Source organism: Microcebus murinus, chromosome 10 (assembly GCF_040939455.1).
Source record: "Microcebus murinus isolate Inina chromosome 10, M.murinus_Inina_mat1.0, whole genome shotgun sequence".
Taxonomy (NCBI): Eukaryota; Metazoa; Chordata; class Mammalia; order Primates; family Cheirogaleidae; genus Microcebus; species Microcebus murinus.
This window is the reverse complement of record NC_134113.1, coordinates 92,686,137-92,707,741: the sequence shown is the minus strand read 5'-3', so window position 1 is coordinate 92,707,741 and position 21,605 is coordinate 92,686,137. Positions and strand designations below refer to the sequence as shown.

Genomic DNA, 21,605 nt, shown 5'->3' with positions numbered 1-21,605 from the left:
GACATTTAATTTAATCAACAAAGAAATTCAGCACATTAGAAAAATACAAATACTTTACAGAAAACTCCCAGGTACATAAATAACAACATTATAAGATATAATGGAAGAAAAAACTCACATATAATAATAAAAAAGTTAAAATATTTACAAATAAGCTTACAAGAAAGTATATAAGACTTTAAAATTAAAATTCATGAATGACACAAGAGTATAATATCTCACCATCAAGATGCAGCTAAGTTAATTGATAAATTCCATGCAATTACAATAAAGATCACAATAAAAATATCAGTAAACTTTTTTTTTTCCTGGAGTTAAAGTTGAAAATAAAGTTGATATGTAAAATCAAACAGGAAAGAAGAGCTAAGGAAACCCTGAAATTGAAGAGCTGGGCAAAGGGAAGGAGATCTGAGGAAGGAAAATGAATTGATTCCTACCAAAAATTAATATATTCTACAAAGCCTCTACATAGTGGTGTTGACACATGAAAAGACAGATGGACCAGTGGAGTAGAAATATAACGTTAGGAAATAAACATAACGACAGACCGAAATATACTGGTATATGAGAAGGGAAGTATCTCAAATCACCATAGCAAAGATGATATTATGTCAATTGGATAGTCATTAAATTAAAAAAGATAAATTAGATACATACTATTCTTTAAGGAACTAGAGCTCTTTGGAACAATGGTTGCTTTCAAGGCTAGTACAAAGAAGGTTCAAGATGGGACTGGAACTACTTGTGTCAGAAAATTGGCAAGTGCTAAAAATATGATCTGGACATGTCAAAGCACATAAGACCGACTTGAAGCTGCTCACACTGGCAAATTTGGAAAAATGTGAGCAAAAAATAATTAAGAATAGTAATGAATTATAAACCTTTGAGAAATAGGAATCCTTGGGTCCATAAGTAAAGATGAAGAGGTGCAACTGAAAAATTATCATGTTACAACCAACATAGAAAGATTGGCTTAGACAAGAATTATCAATGGATGCTAAATCGAAGTGGGAGTTGTGATGAGGAGCAGGATATACATATAGTGTTACTAAGCACAAATTGCTTATAAGTTCAAGGGAGAAAATAGCCAATGAAGATACAAGAAAACGCCTTTATCAGGGTGATCAAAATTAACATCACCAATGATAGGCAGATAGATCTTATGTACCTTGAATCACATCCTGAAAAACAAATAACATCACTTATTTGGTATTTTGGACAGGGATGCATAATATTCACCTAATCATGGGAAACATTAGACAAACCTAAAATGAGGAGCATTCTATTAAAAAACAAAAGCCTGGTTTAAATTCTTCAAAAATGTCAGTTTCATAAAGGACAAAGAAAGGCTCTGTTGCAGATTAACTAAACAGATTAATGAAACAGATTAACCTATTCTAATTAACTAAAGAGACATAACTACCAAAAGCAGTGTGTGATTTTGTCCTGAATTTTGCACTGAAGGGGAAAATATGTGATAGAGAAGACAACTGACAACAATGGAACATAGTTGGCAGATTGGATCCCAAGCATCGAATCAATGTTAAATGTCTGGAATTTGATAACTGTATTATAGTTACGTAGGAGAATATCCTTGCTGTTAGGCAATGAGCACTGATATATCAAGGCAACATAGGATGATATATGTAACCTACTCTCAAATAGTTCAGAAAAAATTAAATGCTATACACATATTTGTGTAGGTATGGAGAATGAGAGAGAGAGAGAAAAAATGGTGAATCTATGATAATGATTGGTGATAAAAATTGGTGAATCTGATAAAGGGTATGTGGGAGTTCTCTGTACAATTCGTGCACCTTTTAAAAGTATTTAAACTAAAAATTAAGCTTATATAATATGAATTGAAATGCACTCATTTATATAACATCACTTGATTTATATATTTATATTTATACTATTAATATGACTGTTGATAATAAATAAAGGCAACCTCTTTTGGCTCTGATATATTTAGAGACCCCTGAAAATGCCTTTGGAATTTTTTTTTGAAGGTTTTTTTTTTTTTTTTTTGAGACAGAGTTACACTTTGTTGCCCTGGCTAGAGTGAGTGCCGTGGTGTCAACCTAGCTCACAGCAACCTCAAACTCCTGGGCTCAAGCAATCCTCCTGCCTTAGCCTCCCAAGCAGCTGGGACTACAGGCACATGCCACCTTGCCCAGCTAATTTTTCTATATGTTTTTAGTTGTATGGCTAATTTCTTTCTATTTTTTAGTGGAGATGGGGTCTCGCTCTCGCTCAGGCTGGTCTCGAACTCCTGAGCTCAAACGATCTGCCCACCTTGGCCTCCCACAGTGCTAGGATTACAGACGTGAGCCACCACACCCGGCCATAAAGTCTCTTGATTTTTTTTTTTTTTGAGACAGTTTTTCTAAGATCTTGCTACCTATGGTTGTAGGAAGAATGAGCAGAAGCTATTTACTTCAGATCCATGGAACTCTTAGGAAAAAAATGCATATATATGTATTCCATATTTATAGACAAATTTGTCCTTTATTTGTTGATGCTTCTCCAGGTTCTGAAAGCTCCAAAATAGAAGTTTCTTAGCTCCCTCTAACAGGAAAACTTAAATGTATTTAAGTTTTGCATTAGAAAAATATATAGTTTATATCATGATTTATGGTTATTAAATATTAGGTTATTAATGAATTTGATAGCTTTATATTTAAAAGTAGACTTACTGTAGAGGGTTGAAAGCAGAATACAAAACTGAATTTTCAGTGAGATTTCTTTAAAGTATATATGCCTTTGAAAGAGGTTTTCAAAATTATAGCAAAAATATAAAGACATCTAAATGTTAAGATTATGAATGATTTTAAAGATTTCCTTTTTTATGTCTTTGTGTATTTGGCACATTCTCTACAATTAATAGGTATAATTTCAATCATCAAAAAAATTAAATCATCGAATTAGATTTAAATATGATAATAAATTTCAATATTTGTATGTATCTCTGATAAAAATAAAGGAAAAACATAAAACAATTGTTAAATGAAATAATTTTGATGTACTTCTGGATTTGCTGGTCTGGAAATGTTTAAGAAAATACAATATCTATTAATAAATAATAACTGTAGACTGTATCCAAGCATATGTACAACACAGATATTCCTTCTAACTCTAGGTTTTCACATCTTTGATTTTTTTAAAAGGCACATTGTCATATAATTCCCAAACTGTTATAATTCTGTATTGCTATGAGCTTTTTCTTGGGCCAGCCAAGAAAAATAACTAAGTGTAAAACCTATGAAGAAACAAAGGAAGAAAATATTTGATTTTTTCAACACGTTCAATCTCAAATAAAAGCATCATCTAAAAGCTAAGACTTGTGGGAGTTCAGATAAAACAGAGAGAGCTTACACTTTCAGCCGACAGCTGCTGTTCTGATGTCAGGAGAAGGACGCTTTTATCCACAGCCCCAAGCGCACAGAGTGAGTCCGGGGCTGCTTGAAGATAGAGACTCGTGTTGGAGCCGGGTAGCGCCCGCTCCTTAGAGAACCTTATGCTAACCTGAAGTAGAAAAAGAAAAGGAAGGAGAGTAGAGATAATGGTATATGAAATAATTTTAATAAATTCGGTCTTTTCCAACTAAATCCTTATACATTTCTATACCTTTCTCCTGCCCACTTTCATCCTCAAATCTCTTTGCAGAGACATCTCCTTCACCACCCTCTTGTCATCTCAGGATCAGCACCACTGCCAAAGATGAGGCATTTATGTGGTGATTCTCTCATCCCCTAATCATCTGATTACCAACATTTAGTGTGAGACTACCATGGAAAGGTTATTGTAATCAGAGAAAAAGGAGACAACAAGGAGCAAACTGCTCACCCCTCTCACTTTGGACAGGCTAGAGATAGAAGAAACATTACCTTGTTTTTAAAGCACTTGTCAACCTGGAATCTAACACTGTCAGCCACAATTTCTCCACTGGGGTGAAGGGTGTAGACAAACATGACAGCCAGGGGGGCCAGATCAGCATTGACGTTGATTGGGAATGAGAAGCTTCCCTTCCAGGCTGTGTAAATAGAAGATCAACAGACACAGTGACAAAAGTTTCCTGGATCACAGGGTACATTTCGTTAAAGGAGAATGGCTTATCAATTGGGAACTACATGTACAAATAAAGAAGGTTGCACAATTTAGATAATAACAATTCTGGGATTTGGGGCATCACTTTAATGTACTTTAAGATCTGGCAAAAATAGAAACAAGTAAAAATCTCCTTCATCGAAATATTTAGTAGCCTACCTTGGGCTGTACCAACCACAGCCTTTCATGGACAAATTGAAATAAAGAGATGCTCTTCCTAACTTCATGACTCTATCACTATATTTACTTAAAAATTGAAACAATGAATCTAGAGTATGTATTTTAAAAATGAATGTATTATATACACCTTTGTTTCTGATTTCCTTTTGCCCACTGAGGAAGATAGCTCCTTTTACCATCACCTGTGCAGAACAAAGAAAACACAACATGTGACATATTATCTCATATGATATCGCATTAGCATACTGTCATTAGGTGATGAATTATCTAATGTTAATTCTGCTCCTTAAAAAATGTTAATTGAGTTTTAACAAACAAACATTAATAATGAACTTTGCATTAATTGGACAAGAGCAGAGAAAGTGACTACAGTTGATTGAGAACCTATTATGTACTAGAAACTTTGTAAATGATATGTAGTGCAAAGTAGTACATAAAGCTCTGACATTGTCCAGACTGTCTGGCTCCCAATTTGCCTTCACCTAATCATTGACTTTGTAACTTAATACAAAATGTTTCCACTGTTTGCCTCTGTTGCATTATCTGTAAGATGGGATATCCATAAAGCTGATTAAACGAGGTAACACATAAAGTCCTAATAGCAGTGCCTCCCATATAAAACTTCTCCTAGGAGGTAAGTCTTGTTATTTCCAATTACAAGTATACAGCTGAGGAAGCCAAGTCTGAGAGAGTTTAAACAATCTGCCCAAGACTGACCAACTCAGATGATAAGTAGAAAGGGGTGAGGAACTTAAACTAGGAATGTCAATTTCCAAGTCTGTGTCATTTTTATTCTTCAATATATCATAAAGAGACAAAATGGGTAGAACCAAGGGGGCTAACTCCTTTTACTGCTTTCCACTTTACTTTCTGGTATCTGCCTAATATTTTACTATCATAAAGGGTCATAAATATTTGATATGAGTGCAACTGAATGCTCAAGAAAGCAGACTCTGGATAGCAAGTTTTTCAATGTAAGGGAAACTTAAATTGTCTTAGAACATTTCATATGTGTGTTTGCTTGTTTTTAATGGATACAATAGCAATTATCAGCAAAGTGAGGGGTTTGAGCTCACTCAGATTATCAGGGCATGACTGATGCACATTTTTTAAGCTGTGCTAAGCAGACATACAATCAGACAGAGTTCCAAGAATCCACCAACAGAGACTTACCAAATAGAAAAAGTTTACATTTGAGTCTTCCTTATAGGCTTTGCTGTCTAGGGAATAATGCACAGTAACAATCTTCTGTTGATTACATTTAAGCTGCTTTGGTTCAGGAACAATCTTCAAGAAGCTACTGGTTCGGGAGTAAAAGCGTGAGACTGAGAAATAAGCATCCGTGTAGTGGGGCGTCAACCAGCTGGGAAGATAGCAGCTCTTAGGTTGAATATATGTGGCCTAATATGACAAAAGAAAGTGAAGGATCTTAGAGCTATAAAGACCTCCAACGATAGTTGCTACTACAGAATGGAAAGCTTCGGATCTCTTCAAAGCAGGGAGGAATCTTAGCTTGTGGCTGACATTTTAATGTTAAATTATTAGAACTGAAATACTAATAGCACTCTCCTCTTTTTGTAAACAAAGCATGACCTTGAAATGTTACATGACTATTTCATTAGACCAACAATGAATCCTTACGTTTTTTACTCCCTAATTGAAGTCAGAAAACTGGACTTACATTGTTTCTTTCAACTGTTTTTGAACACTGATAAATTGTTTAACTGCAAAATTCTGTTTAAGCAGAAAAGAGAGATATCACGGTAGCTCCCCTATCTATGCACGAAATAATCTAAAAGTCAAAATCATCTTCATGAGCTACTTCTAGTTTCTCAATGGAAAATATTGGTCATTAGAGAATTTATAACAATTGTAATAGACTGTGAGCATCTCATCCTCTTGAATAAGTATTCTCATATTTAATGAACAAGCAACTTATATAATATAAGCTAAATTTTAAAACTTTATTAAAATATATTCTTGAGTCAAGTCATCTTTTAAGATATTCCCAATGTTTATAATTCCTAACATTCAAATCCTCTACAGGATATCTAAGAGTCTTCATCAACTCTTTGATGTCTTACTTGCAGGTTGAACTCCGGATCAAATATATCTGAAGTGTCAATGGCAAATTGAGCTTCACCGTTCTCATCTGTAGTATAATTTCCTATAAATTTGTTATTGAGATTCAGTTGCAACAACTTGCTCACCATAGGCACATCATTGGGACCAGAAAATTTAAGCTGTACAAAAAAAGAAGTATTAATATTCTTAAAACACCAAATTTTCACATTTCTACAGAAACTAAAAATTTCCATTCATAAATGTGATCACTTATAATTTTCTAAACTATAATAGACAGCAAGATGCTCTATTAAATATATATGTATAAAATATGGAAACAGCTATAATTTTATCTGTTGATTTTTTTTCAGCCTAGGACTTTTTCTAATATTTCAGACACAGTAATGCTAAAAATGTATCATGAAAGTAGGAAAAAAGTGGCCAGAAATTTTCATATCTATTATTCAGAAAAAAGAAAGGGGAATATGTAATTTTTAGTCAAACCTACAGTTCCAAAATAGGGAATCCCTCTTCTATAGAAAGAGTCCATGTTCTCAAAGTTCACACTTCCAAGAAATTGAGTGATAGAAATAGAGGTCTTTTCACTGATCTGCACACCTGTAAGAAATGATGAAACACAGTGTTATAGAGGGTTTAATTGATTGATCAAAAAATTAAAAAGAACAAATAGCTTGGGGTACATGTGAGAACTTTCTATACACAGAATTATATTCTTTGTTTACATTGAAAAAGAGGTGTGAATGCTTTGAAGTATGTTTCCAGCATACTCTACATTATCTGGTTATAAAATACTTCAAGTTGAAGAATGAAATTAATATGAAAACATTTGAATCAGAAGCAAGATAAAAAGCTCTTAAGTTCCTGCCTCCTACCAGTCTACTCAGTTCTTGTTTTTGATTCTCTTTATGATGGAGAATGTCATAGACATGTCAAATATAAGGCTTTCTGAAATATTTTTTATGCCTGCAAGATAACTGTTTATGTAGACTTTTACAAGATTCAAACAATATCTGATAGCAAAGTAAATAGAAATGCCTTGTGATATCACTAAACAAGTGAATAAGTAGAGTTGAATATATCTAGCTAAGTTACTATTAACTACATCATAAATGTGACGAATTTACCCATTGTGAATGTTATCACAATATTGATCAAGTATATTTATCTAAAGCACTTTATAACTAATATAATCCAAAACTTTTTCTAAATAACAAGAAATAATTAGAAAATGAATTTGGTTTCCCTGCCCCAAATTAAATCTTACTTTCCTCTTTTTTAAAAAATTATTTTAACAAACATTTATTAAGTGCTTACTAAATGTGATCTTGTAAATTTCTCACTAATCATTTTTGCACTGCAAATATCCCCGGTTGTATTAAATCAGGGGTTGGCAAGCTTCTTCTGTAAAGGATCTGATAGTTATTCTAGGCTGTAGACCACACCGTCTTTATCACAACTACTCAATTGTGTTGTTGTAACTCCTAAGCAAAATACACAAATGAATGTGGCTATGTTCCAACAAAACTTCATTTACGTAAATAGGCAGGGATCTAGACTTGACACTCAAGATGTAAATTGTGAGCTGTTATATTAAATCAGAAATTAGACTGGCAGTTGCTTACCAACTGATTTATACAAAGTTAAAAATGATAGATAATTTATTAGTTTTGTTCTACTACTTAAGAGGGAAGCTTCTCTGTCTAATTAATCCAGGTATAATTATGTAACATTTACATAGTAATTTTATTTTAAATGCTATTAGAAAAAGCTTATTCAAAAGCAGCCAAGTTGACCTATTGGCAAAGGTACTTCATCTTATTGTTTTGAACAATAATTGGTCTGGATTTTGCGCATAGTGCTAATTCAATACTTTTCTCCTCAGTAAACTGCCATATATTCCCAGGCTGCTCATAAAATACAATCATTACCTGTCCCAAATTCCGTAACAATTACACTGATGTGAAGTGTCATGAATAATCCAGAAAGATAGAGTTGGAAAACTTTTGTATTTACAATTTGAGAAACACAACCATTCTTCAACTGAAAAATAAAGACAAGGTATAACAAAAAAGTTACAAATCCAAGAGACTTTTTTAAAATATAGAGCTTTAGCATAAATAACACCCCACCCTTACCCTCTATGGCTCTACTTCACAAACTTGTTGAAATGACCAAAGAATTAAAGAACGAGGAAGAGGAAGAGAATATTTACATTAGCATTTCAAACAAGGCAAAAAGGTAATCTACATTTTATAGATTCCAAGTAAATTCTCCTGGAAATGTTGTAGATGGGAAGAGATTAAAGGCTAAAAATGGAGTGAAATGGTATTTTAAGAGTAAGAAATTAAATCATCTTGAGAGGTGCTAAAAACAGGTGGAACAGAAGGACTCATCAATGTGTAACACCAAACAGACACTTTTTAAGGCAAATTGTTCATTTAAAACAAGAAAAAAATCAATAGGTAATCTTTCATCAGGAATATCAATAAAGAAATATAGATTTAGTTATATTTCTAAATAAAGTATTTATGAATTTCAAATTTAAAATGTTGAAGGATATATCAATTCATTTGCTCCTCAAAATTATTGTATGAGCTAGGCCCTATTATCTTTCCCATTATATAAATGAATAATCTGAAACATAGGTATGTTATATAAACTGCCCATAGTTAAAAGATAGTGGAACTAGGTATCCTGGTTCCAGACTCTATTCCTCTGAACCATCAACTATTACATCAACAACATCACAAAAAGCTATTTCACTTTGTCTAATTTTAATACAAATTAAAATGAAATAATAAAAAGTTGTCAGAAGAACCTTGATTACTTTGAAATTAAGAGAAAAACATTTTTTAGTAATCCTTGAATCAAAGAGAAAATATGAAGTAAATCAATAAGAATCTAGATATTAGGGTAAAGGAAAAAAATGCCTTACATCAAAATCTATGGTGTTAAGCTGTAGTTAAAGAAAAATGTAAAACACTGAATATGTTGATTAATAAAAAAGCAGTGAATATATTTTTAAAACCAAAAAAATAACTAAAATATCAGAAAAAGGAATCAATAAGATTAATGCTAAAATAAATGTTTTAGCAACACAAAAGTATAAAAAAGAAAAAAAATAAGAACCAATAAAATGGATGAACTTTTCATAAACATGATTTTAGAATAAAGAGAACAAAATTGTATAAGATAGGTGCTGACACAACTCAGCATACATCTGGAAGAAAAAATTTGTTATATTGGAACACAATCAAAAATTAATTTTATGTCTATTAGAAAAATGGATACAATGTTTTTTAAGAGATAGGGTCTCTCTCTGTTGCCTGTGCTGGAATGCAGTGGCTATTCACAGGCATGATCAGTGCACGCCGCAGCCTTGAACTTTTGAGCTCAAGAGATTCTCCTACTTCAGCCCATCAAGTATCTGGGAATACAGGAGCATGTCATCATGCCCAGCTTTAATCAATCTTAAAAGAACACTTGGAGAGCTACAGGTACCAAACAGGAGCAGGTGAGACTTTTTCATAAGGATTGAAACCCATAAACATTAGGAACCTTGATATGCCAAAAATACCACAATGAAAGTCAATGATTTGATTGTTCAAATAACAGAATTGAAAAAAAAATTGTTCAGGGGTGGAGGGTAATATTGGTAATAAATGGAAGTGTCAATTTCACATGAACTGAAGGAAAAATATAGGTAATTAAGAGTTCTCAAATCTAAATTGATAACAAAAATATGAAAAGGTGCTCAAACTAGCTAGTAATTAGGTAATGGAAGTTAAAAGAAGCTAAATTTGTGTCACATGTAAGTGTATATAAGTGTAGTATCACAAAAGTGGAAAAACAAACACTACATGTACTCACCATTAAATTGGAACTAATCGTTTAACACTTATGTGCACATATGGAAATGACATTTCTCAGAAATCAAGCAGGTGGGAGTGGGGAGAAAGGGATGGGTAAATTCATACCTAACAGGTGCAATGCACACTATCTGGGGTATGGGGCACACTTATAACTTTGACTCAAACAGTACAAAAACAATTTATGTAATCAAAACATTTGTATCCCTGTAATATTCTGAAATTTAAAGAGAGAGAGAGAGAGAGATTATATATGGTTAAACACTGTATATTTTCTCCTCACTCTTCACTTTAGTTAGCTGAAACTTCCATTGTCCACTAAATGAAGATAGTGAAGTTCCTTTTATAAATGGAGCCAAAGAAAGAGAAATATAATAAAAAATGAGTAAGAACTTTTTTTTGAGTAAGATCATAGTCCGTACCTGTACAATAAATTGCTCACATATTTCATTGTTTGTCTCACAATTGCTTGAAGGAAAATATTCTCTGCAGACCCGGATTTGGGCTTTTCCTTGCACAGGTTGGCCATAGGTGTACCTAGTTGGAGAAGGTATACTTATGATTATAGATTAACAATAGTATAGCAATATTTTATGGTCTTCTTTAGGAATTATATGTGAGATCTTTAACCATGAGTACACCAATCTAACCAAATTCAATTAGACATCCTCATCTATTGGTGTGATTTTTCCTCAAAGAATTTAGGTAAAAGTTCTCAGATCATATAGGAATTTTTTTACTTTAAAAGGATTCAAATTAATTCAAATTCAATTGATAAGATATCTTATTTTTACTATGATATGTTAGATAGCTCACATTCTTTTTTTGATGAAAATACTCAATGATGGCAGGTACTTTCATGCCAGCTGCTGGAATTTCACATTGGCACAACAGATTTGGTGAGCAATATGGGGATAAAAGACTAAAAGAATGTTATATATTTTTGTCTTGGTAATTCCACTTTTGAAAATCTTTCTTAAGTAAATCTTTCATAAGTAAACAATTTTTAATTCAAAAGCTACTTATATAATTACACATAAAGACATATGTTACAAAATTATTAATTACTAGGAAAACAAAATGAAACAGCCTACATGTTATATAGTATAAGGATAATTAAGTAATTGAGTATAGCCACATAGAGATATATTTATGGGACAAAAATCGGAATTCATAAAAAGATTGGCATAATGTGGGGACTTTTTAAAAAATGATTGTGAATAGAGAAGTATGATTGCAGTCATGGAAAATGTTATTAAAAATAAATCACAATGTTAATGACAGTCGGTAGAATTAATTACTTATGTTTTTCTTTATATTTTAAAAATGTTGAAACATGAGAATTTCATTATCTCTCTAATAATTTTAATGTAAGCATATACAAAATAAAGTTACATGATTAATCTTGTTTCTCATTCTCTCTCAGCTTTGTGTTTACCTGTGAAGGCAAATCTCCTGAATAAATACTTACGTAGCACACGCACCCACTTGGAATTCCTCATCTGAAATAGTTACTGTTTGTGGTGCACTGAGCTTAACTTCAAATTTGGGCAACACTGGAACCAAAGAGAAATATACATCAGTCCCCCCGTGTGACTGGTGAGCAAAATTTACTGCAACCATATAACTAAGTAGGCTTCCATGCACAATGTTTTTCCATACATACATCTGCAGACACCATGTTTCAATCATCCCAAATTTTGTGTGTCACCAGTCTACCACAATATATGATAGTGTGTCATCAGTGATTAATTCTTCCCCCTTCCTCCCTCTTCCCTATCCTCAGAATTCTACACTTTTTTTCTGTTATAATTACTTAGCTCCTTCCTAGAAGATTGTCTGGATTCTAGAAAATGGGATATTTCGTAAGGGGAAAACAAAAGGCAGGGATCAGAATAAGGATACTGAGAAAGGAGTGAGGAGCAAGAGAGGATTGGCCATAAAGCAGGTGAAACCATGAAATGAAGGTGACAGGAAACCAAATCAAGCTTCACCTCATTTTGCCTAAGTCTAACAGAAAAATTGTTTTGTTCAGCCCTCTGTGCTCTTCTATAGGACAGCCACGAATAGCAATTGGTTACCATATCTCTTAACAGCAAATGGGTGTGTCACTGTGTTTCCTGATTTTCTTTTCACAACAATGGAGTAATCTCCAAACATTGGTTCTGAAGTCAATCGGAATGAGAGTTGGGTAATATTTTGGAAAGAAGTCACATTTTTCCATTGAGAAATCCTATTGTTTTGAGGATCCTGGAAAATAATGAAGAAATAAAAACAATCAGAGATTGATGAGAATATTATCCTTTCCTTCTATATTTTGGATACTTTCTATAGTTATTGGAAGTAAAGAAAGTGCTACCATTTTATCAAACTAATTATCTCAAATGGTAAAATCAACATAACTTCCTCAGTGCATTTAAATTTAAAATATATCTCTCATAAGCCCAAAAAGGATTACAAAATCTGCAACTAATGCTTTTGATTTTGATATTTCTAATTAGAGTTACATAGCTAAAGAATTAAAAACTCAATGTGCTTGCTCCACAGTAAGTGCTCCCTAAAGCAGAGTGGACCCACACCAACATGTGCACAAGGGGATATTTACCCTAACAAATACTTATGAAAATTGTCATGGGTTTTTCTTGGTCTGTATGTAAGTTGGTCATGAATTACACACTGCCTACAAGAGCTACTAAATGGAAGCTCTATGATAAGAAAGGGTTGATAATGTCAGCCTTTCTCCTTCATTTGCTTTCAATATATTGCTGCTTACATAGACTAGTTCAGTAAATTTATTGGTATCATCCAAGTGTGATTAAAGAAACCCTGACAAAAAGATCTCTACAAAGAAACAAAACCATTCTTTGTTACCTACTTTGTGTGTGTGTGTGTGTGTGTGTGTGTATTTTTTCTTTACCTTTCCTCTACTAGAAAGTCTAGAAAGCTAAACTAATTTCCCTGACTTCCTTTTAGTTAGGGTTACCCATGTGACCAAGTGCTGGCCAATCAAATGTAACGGAAAATCATCGGGTAGAAATTCCCTCTAAATGAATCAGAGTCAACTAGCATTGAAAAGATAACAACATACTGAGGACAGCAGGAAGGTCAAATAAAAGAAGCCTCGGACTTTGGTAATATTGTGCTTTTGTTGTGCTATTCTAACACTGAAGTGCCTACACTCAGCCTTAGTGGTTTGTGAAAACAAAAAATCTTTCACGTGGTTAAGCCAACTTTAGTTAAACTTTCTATTACTTTCAATGGAGCACAACTTTAGCTGAATCAGGATGTGAAGATAATAGAATTTATACATTACTAATAATGCAGAACATGAAAATGGCTGATGTGATATTTTTTGTCACCCATATAACAAGGTCAAAAGCATTTAAATTATAAGGAAGACCATTGTGTTTACACACATAATCATTAATGACACACTCAGGATTTCAGAGTATTGATTTGTAGAATTAGCCAATAGTAATGGTACATACTGTATACAGAGATTAAAACATGTATGTTGGAGGTGGTTGATACAATTTATTTACGTATAGGCATATGTCTTCAAATATTTTGAAGGCCACACTTCTCTAGAGATTGAAACTGAGAGGAAAAGACTTCATTAACTATTTTCTGAAAGCAAGCAGTCCATTTTATAATCTCATCTTCTAGCATATTTCTAAAATTTTAGATGGTTTTGTTTTCTATTTCCTTAAAATAAGACATGGCTAAATTAAGATTGAGAAGGGCTGGCAGACAAATTAAGCGATTTCAGAATATATACCTACCTTAGAAAGAGCCTGATCTTTTATTTAAGAAAAAAAAGCCTACTCTAAAAGCAACTTTCCCTTTATTTAAATCTTCATCTGGTGCCTTATACTGCATATGTACATAAACACTTCTCTTTCCCTCTTTTCAGTAATCTTAGTTTCTAGTTATGCATTGTGAAAACTAGACACACAGCATTCTTTATCTGAATATCTAAAAAATAGATGAGAAAAGCAGATCTCTTACCTGAATTGTGATTAAAGGATACTGAAAGAGGAAGAAAAAAAAAAACTATATATTAATACTGTAATAGTACAATACTTTTGCCAAACGTTGCATTATAAAGATTATATATCTTAATTTAAGATTGAAACCTAGCCCTCACTTCTCCAGAGGTCAAAGTTTCCATAGCTAAAGATGCCAGGAAAACACCCAATGTGGAAGAAATCCCAAACTTCTTTGGGGAAGTAGAAAGCAGGTTCCATGCAACCTATTTTCTTTATATGATGAAAAGACTTTAAAAAGTATAAATAACTCACTATAAATTAAAATTTTACATTTAAATGTGAAATAAGCATTGAAGCTGTATCTATGTAGTACTCCACATTAGAACCTTATTTCCATACATATGGAAAACATCCTGCAGACTCTTTGCATAGCAATGGATTTGTTTATCTTGTTTAACACATTAACTGCCATGTGAGTTGTATTTAATTCACTCTAGTTGTGAGCCTGAGGCCCTATGAAGCATATGTAACTCATGTGTCTCCTCACTTTGGGAGCTGCTTTAACTATTTTTCAAGTTTCATATAATTCATGCATGGAAAACAATAAAGAATAACAGATTTTCCATTAAATTAGGATCGTTTTGTTTTTTAAGATTTTTATTCTATTTCCATAATAAAACACTGTGGCTCCAAGGAAAATTTTCTTCTTTCTAGTGTGTCAATGTGTTAAATTTCATTGTATCATCAGAAATTACTGAACTCACCGAATCCTTAATAGGCTTGAACTTGGTATCCAGTGTCACAATACGAAATCGAACTAAAAAAAAAAAAAAAAAAAAAAGAGGAGGTGGTGATTTTTTTTTTTCTTGTTATCCATCCCTCAGGTATCATTGCTTGTAAATAGACTTAGAGATTAATTGCTTTGCTATCACAAAATACTATGCTCCCTTCACTGCTAGCTCTGATTTGACCCGTTGAGGTTTGGGATCCACGGGGAAAGCTCTTACTGCACATTTGTAATTCCTCTGTTCACAATGCTTTGCTGTTACCAAGGCTATACTAGCTGCTGCCACCACTGGAAACTTTTACCCTAACAGCCCGTGGGGATATCTTCAGAGTTGGTGGCAGAATTAGTCATAGAAGAGCAAGCGTAAAACATGTAAGATAGGAGATAAACAGAATTTTCCTGGAAACATATATTGATGCTATCAAACAAGTTAATTTTAGCAACATTCCAGAAAAAACTGTTTTAGTTACTTTTGTAACATAGTTGCATAACTCACATTATAGCATTCTAGTAAATCCAGAAGAGAAAATATAATTCAGCAAAAATCTCACTATAACAATTCTGGTTTTATGGATTTTATTTCTTCTCAATAAATCATAAAAAGATATAATGTTAATCGGAATAAAATGTGTCGGTGCTTTCATCCAACCCTTTAATTTTACAAATGGGAAAACTAAGTCCCAGAGATCAGAATTTACTTGGGAAAAGCCAATAACTTATTAACAGAGCCAAGACTAAAACCAAACCCTCTGAATCCCAGTTTGGTGTTCTCTCTGCTACTTTTACTTACAACAGTAATGAAGAAAATAGAAGAGCTTTACCTAGGTTATAAGGTTTATGATTACTTCTACTAACATGAATAATAACAGTAAAAGTAAATATTTTTTATGGGGTCATTATTGTATATTAGGGACTATTTTACATTGGCTATCTTATTTTATTCTCACAGTATTTCTGTAAGTGAGACACTTTTATCTCCATTTTACAGATTAAATAATTGATCCTAAAAAAGAGGGCTAATCAGCTTGCCCATTGGTAAATTATGGAGCAATGATTCAAAACAAACAATCGGTCCTCCACATCCCATGCTTGCAATCATTATATTCCGTAGGACTGTCACTAGAAGTGGTAAACAGCGACAGTAGTGGTCCAAAATTTTATGAAGCAAAGCATTCAGTTACTGGAGTTGGAGGGTACTATTTCATAATTGATCTAGAAAATCAATAAGAATACTAGAAATTCACAATCCTATGACATTAAGAATACATTTAAAAACCATCTATAAATTCACCTGTTTTGATTGTTCTCAATTTGGAGAATGCATTTCTCAAATCAATAATACAAAGGAAACACAAATATTGACTTACCCTCCTCTCCAGATTTATAGATGGGTTTATCTGACTGGATAAAAGTTACCGTCGCCTCTGAAGTGATTGCTACAGATCTCCTTTCAGAGATTTTAAGAGTCTCTCCCTTGGCCAACAAGGTCACAAAAGCCAGCTGTTCAGAGGACTTCTGAGAGACCTGGTTATGAAGGAAAGCAGAGAATGGGAAACATCTTAGATGTTTAGATGATGAACAGTGTCTTAATTTGGCTTCTTAGGATAAGAGAGACTCGTAAACCCATTATTTCCTCATAAAAGACTTAATGATCACTGTTACAATTCCTTTATTTAGCATGAGGACACTTTCTAATGAACTATTTTTGTATCTTCTTGCCTTTTATTTTTGTTTTTTTGTTTGTTTCCCTGAGTCCCAAGCCTTCTTTCCTTTACCCACATTTTCTTTCCTCAGACTGTAGAACAATTTTACTATCGAAAAGGCAGTGATTATCTCATTATTACTTCCTGTAATTGAAGAATGGCATTACTTCGCAGGTTTTGTTGCGTGTGTAAATTTTCCTTTTATTTCTTACCTCCCGGGAACTCTCTAGTTTTCCTCCCTAACTCCATCAATTCATCCAAAATAAGATTTGCTAACTCTCTAGAAATAATTTTTTTAAAAATAATTTAATCTTTCCATCTGAAGTTCTGAATTGTCAAGTTCAATGCCTCACCTTGAAATCTGCACAAGCATAGAAGTTATCCTCTTCCACAGACTGGTCAAAAATAGTGGTCCTGGATCCATCATATTCTAAGACAACACTCAAGGATACAGATTCATTAAGGTTTAGGAGGTGGAGACAGGCTTTTTCTGTAGAATAACTCTGCATCACAGAGGAGATCCATAGGATATATTGCCTATGCAAAGAAAGTAACCAATACTCTAATGAAGTGTAGGAGAAATGGAGAACATCCACAAAAAAGCAATTTCCTAAAACATGCACATTTTTCATAGACAGTATTACAATAAACTTGGGTATGCAGAAAGAGGTATCGTAGGAAGAAGATGTCAAATCCCTTCATAATTGCTTAAAATTTATAGGGCAAACCAGCACTCAGTCTCAGAAGCTGAAATGGTAAAATATAATGAAATGTTAACATGAAACATATTTAATAAGGTCACTTTGCTAGTATTTCAATATAAACAGAAGGTGTAATACTCCCTTACGGTTCTGAAGCTACAGCAGCAGTAAAATGAAGCAAAAATGTGCTGATCAAAATGGTAGGCACCATTTTATCCCAACGTCTGAACAATATAGACTTCAAGATAAATATTCGTGCATTCTCTCCCTCTCTCTCTCTCTCATTAGAAACCAGCTGCCTCAACTCTCCACGTTCTTTCCTCCTTTCTGCTCTGCCTCTCTTTGTATGTTGTTGCTTTTATAGTCATACATAATGGGAGATCAGTTACTTTTTGGAATATCACCAAAACCCACCAATCACATTTAGATCACTGATCTTATTACTTGGGGGGTGGGGAGGTCACTTTGTATACAACTTCCTGCTTAAGTTCACTGGAGGCTGCTCTGTTTTTGGAATCAGTAGCACAGGTTGGACAGGAAGAAAGAGAAGAACAAAAGAAGTAGTTGTGTGACACTTAGGAGTTCATTAGTTTATTTTAGCACCTCATTCAGAGGGCTGACCATAGTATCAAAAGCATTACTACATAGGAATTAAGCACTTGGAAGAAAAATACTTATCCAAACAGCTGTTATCATACCAATTCCCAAATGGTAAATTTTCCAGGCTTCTGAGAAAAGTGGCATTACTGATGTTGCCAAAACATAGACGCAAACAGATATTTCAGTATAGGCACATTTTACAGATAATTGAAATTGTTAAGTTATTCTTTCACAAATTCATAATATAGAATTCTACATTAAAATGTGGATCTGTGTGCAACATTTAATATGATTTTAGTGAGACTTTCTTTATAAAGTGCAATGTCCTTTTCTACTTTAAATATACTGAGAAAAAAAGTGAAAGAAAAGGTGATATATATATATGCACACACACACACACACACATCACTTCTTGGGAAAAAACAAAAGTGCTTTACCATATTTTGATTGCAAAACATGTCTACAAGGTACATGAACCATGCCAAAGAAACTGGCAAACTTAGCAAAGTCTCCAGTATGTCACTTTTCCCATTTGTCTTGTCTTCCCACTTCCCTTTCTTTAAACATTCTTTTTACTTTAAATGTTTATGGAGGTAATGCATATGGCTTGAAGGAGGTTACACTAGGTAAGAAAAGACAGGAACTGGCTTTAATCGTAGAAATCCGGCTGCAAAAGCAAATATAAAAGAAAGAACAACAAGACCAATTATAATATAGTAGCTGAGGAGCTGTAATGGAAGTAGTAAAAGACAGTAACCATGAAGTCTAGGGAAGGTAAGAACAGGCATTCCTTGTTGACTTCATATTCCAGGGCAGAATTGTGTTCGTGAAAACCATGACCATGCTGCTGTCTCAGTGGAGTTGAGACCTTGCTCTCTTACCCATTTCCATCTGGAACTTTCGTTTTTTTCTTCCTTTCCTCCAACCCTGCATAGGAGGCCAACTCTCTTACAATCTCTGCCACAGAGCTAATTAATCTTCAATTGTTGGTCTGCTCTGCCCTGATAGTTTTAAGGTTTAATTTCTTTCCATTTGTATTTCAAGCTGTTGGTCTCTGTTTTTGAACAATACCCCTTCGCTCTGATAGCTTGTTAAACTTATTGTTGGAACCACCCTTCACACTACACTCCCCATACTCATCAGATAAATGAAGTCACTAGCTTCCAAAACAACTGAAACTCACCAGCTTTCACTCACGTGCCTCCAAGAAAAATGGCACCAGAGGCAGATGGTTTATAAATCAAAGCGACCTATTGTTTATCCCCAAGGCTGACACATTTAAAGCAATGGAACTTCTCTAAAGCATTTCTATTTTTCCAAATGTAAAATTTTTATGCTGAGTAAATGACTCATTGAGCTTAAATTTAATCAAATATACAAAAATATGTGTTGCACACTATTCTTTTAAGTTATCTTGGGAGCTAGCATGTTCTCATGATAGCTTTCTCTGCAAATATGGAATACTCCTAAATAATTTTATCTGATTTACATATGTGGTCTCAGGTTAAAGGGCCATTATCCCAGGTGATTCAAATATGAATACAACAATACCTATTGAGTACTTGTTATATATCACCAGTAGTGCTAGGTTCTAGAGAAAATGAGATGAATAAGACATGATTCTCTATTAGAGAAGGGACAAAAGTAAGGAAGGAAGAGAAGCAGAAAGAAAGGAATGAATGAAAGAAGACAGGAAGGCAGGAAGACAAACACGGAGGGTGATAGGCTACGAGAGAGGGAGGAAGAGAGGGACAGTGAGGATGAAGGAAGGGGGAAATGTAGAAGAGGGAGGATATTTGCTGGGTATTCAATATGCAGCAGGCAGGATGCCAATTGCAAGTCTTTACAGTACCTTATTTAATCCTCAGAAAGTACAATTCCAAATTTGTTACTTATGCTCACTTTATAGATAAGAAAAATGCAGCATCAGAAAAAGTTGTTAATTTTCATAGGGTCAGCCAGACAGTAAGTAGTTGAAAGAATTTCTCTTAACAACTATAAATTAAATGAGATTAAAGGATATCTTCACATATAAGAATATTATAAAAGGACACCAATATTAATTTGTGCACTATATCTTTATATTCTGAATAGGTCTCTGCTAAGCAAAGGGATATATAAGAGAAAACAGATTATTGCACAACCATCCCTTGACAGCTAATACTGCTTACACTATTGGTGTTCACTCCCATAGGAACACTTCATTCATTTAGCACATTTTTGTTGAGTTACTACTATCTGTCGGCATTACAATAGATGGTGGGCTTGAAAAGTGAATGTGTGTTGTTGGAGTTATCATTCTATCTGGAAAGACAGAGATTAATTAATTGTGCAATTAATTATTTTGTTACAATCATGACAAGTACTACAGAGGAGAAAGAACTATAGAGTGCCATGAGAATGCATGTTGAGGGGGACTCAATATTGAACCATGTCCTGGTGATAAACAGATGAATAAAACCATTTCTTTCCTAAGAAGAGCTCACTGTCCACTCAGCAGAATATGTAAACATAAAGTGCAATGCCAGGTGATACCAAGAATATCCTATACTGGAACTATGAGCAAAGGCTCTACAGAGTCAAATTAAAACCATAAATGAGAAAGTTGGGAAAGAATTGTATAAGGAGGTAACTTTAGAAATGGAAATATTAACATTATGAAGTATTTTCCGGGTGGAGTAGAAATCGTAAAAAGCTGAAGTAACAGCTTTTTAAAGAACATTACAGAATTATAATTGAATATTCTGTGTTTTAAAAATAACAGTAGTACAGAGAAAAGTAACTGAATTAAAAAATAATAATAGTAGGTTCAGTTTTGCTGGAGAAAAGAATGTGGTATGAAATAACATTCAATGAGCCCAATGAAAAAGGTTCTGCTTGCCTTCTGAAGGGTCTTTTATTTGTGCTAATGAGTTTGAATGTTATGGTAAAGAGTAATGAGTACAATTTTTATCCTCCATGGAGAACAGAAAAGAGTGGAAAGAGTGGTAAGAAAACCATATAAAAGTTTGCTCAAAGACTAGCCCAGGCTACAGAAGTAAGGTCTGAACATTGGCAATATCCTTCCAAGAGATATTTTGGTCATTCCAATCCTTAGAACTTGAAGCTGTTTGATATTTGGTTGGAGAAAGGGAAGAGGCTGAGGTTGATGCCGATGGTGAATGTTGTTGCAATTAGGCAAGGGAAGGCCAACAAAAGAGATGCGTAGATGAAGTGATGATTTAAGTGTGATATAAAGTCTGAGGTGGCTGCAGTTCAACAAAGAGGTGACATCCAGTAGACGGTTGAAATAACAAATCTGGCGCTCTAGAAAAACGCTGTGGATTTGAGAATCATTACTCTACAAGATGATATTGAATATTATGGACAATGATAAAATTATGCAGGGAAATCATTTATAAAGGGAAAGAAGACAGCCTATGCTAGAGAAACACCAGTGAATCTCTGTTCACCTGCTGCTTTAGCTGGGTGATACCCACAGACATGAGACAATATGGGTGAATTTTCCAAGCACCACTGAGTTGAATCTGAGGCAATACCTTGAAAAGTTGTTTTGACATTATATGTTTTACAAATTTTTT

The 21,605-nt window shown here is 33.7% G+C and overlaps 1 protein-coding gene across 1 annotated transcript in view; it reads right to left on the bottom strand.

The window, feature by feature from the left end:
• The window catches only part of LOC105861538 (ovostatin homolog 2-like), a 45,378-nt gene extending 27,738 nt beyond the window's left edge, over window positions 1-17,640 (bottom strand). Inside the window, 13 exon segments of the mRNA XM_076007676.1 lie at window positions 3,379-3,528; window positions 3,891-4,114; window positions 5,454-5,691; window positions 6,375-6,533; window positions 6,863-6,972; window positions 8,295-8,415; window positions 10,667-10,781; window positions 11,716-11,800; window positions 12,326-12,494; window positions 14,253-14,297; window positions 16,374-16,544; window positions 17,077-17,260; window positions 17,571-17,640. Of these exon segments, the coding sequence (XP_075863791.1) occupies window positions 3,379-3,528; window positions 3,891-4,114; window positions 5,454-5,691; window positions 6,375-6,533; window positions 6,863-6,972; window positions 8,295-8,415; window positions 10,667-10,781; window positions 11,716-11,800; window positions 12,326-12,494; window positions 14,253-14,297; window positions 16,374-16,544; window positions 17,077-17,260; window positions 17,571-17,635 (1,836 nt within the window). The 5' untranslated portion in view covers window positions 17,636-17,640.
• Window positions 17,641-21,605: the final 3,965 nt, after the last annotated feature.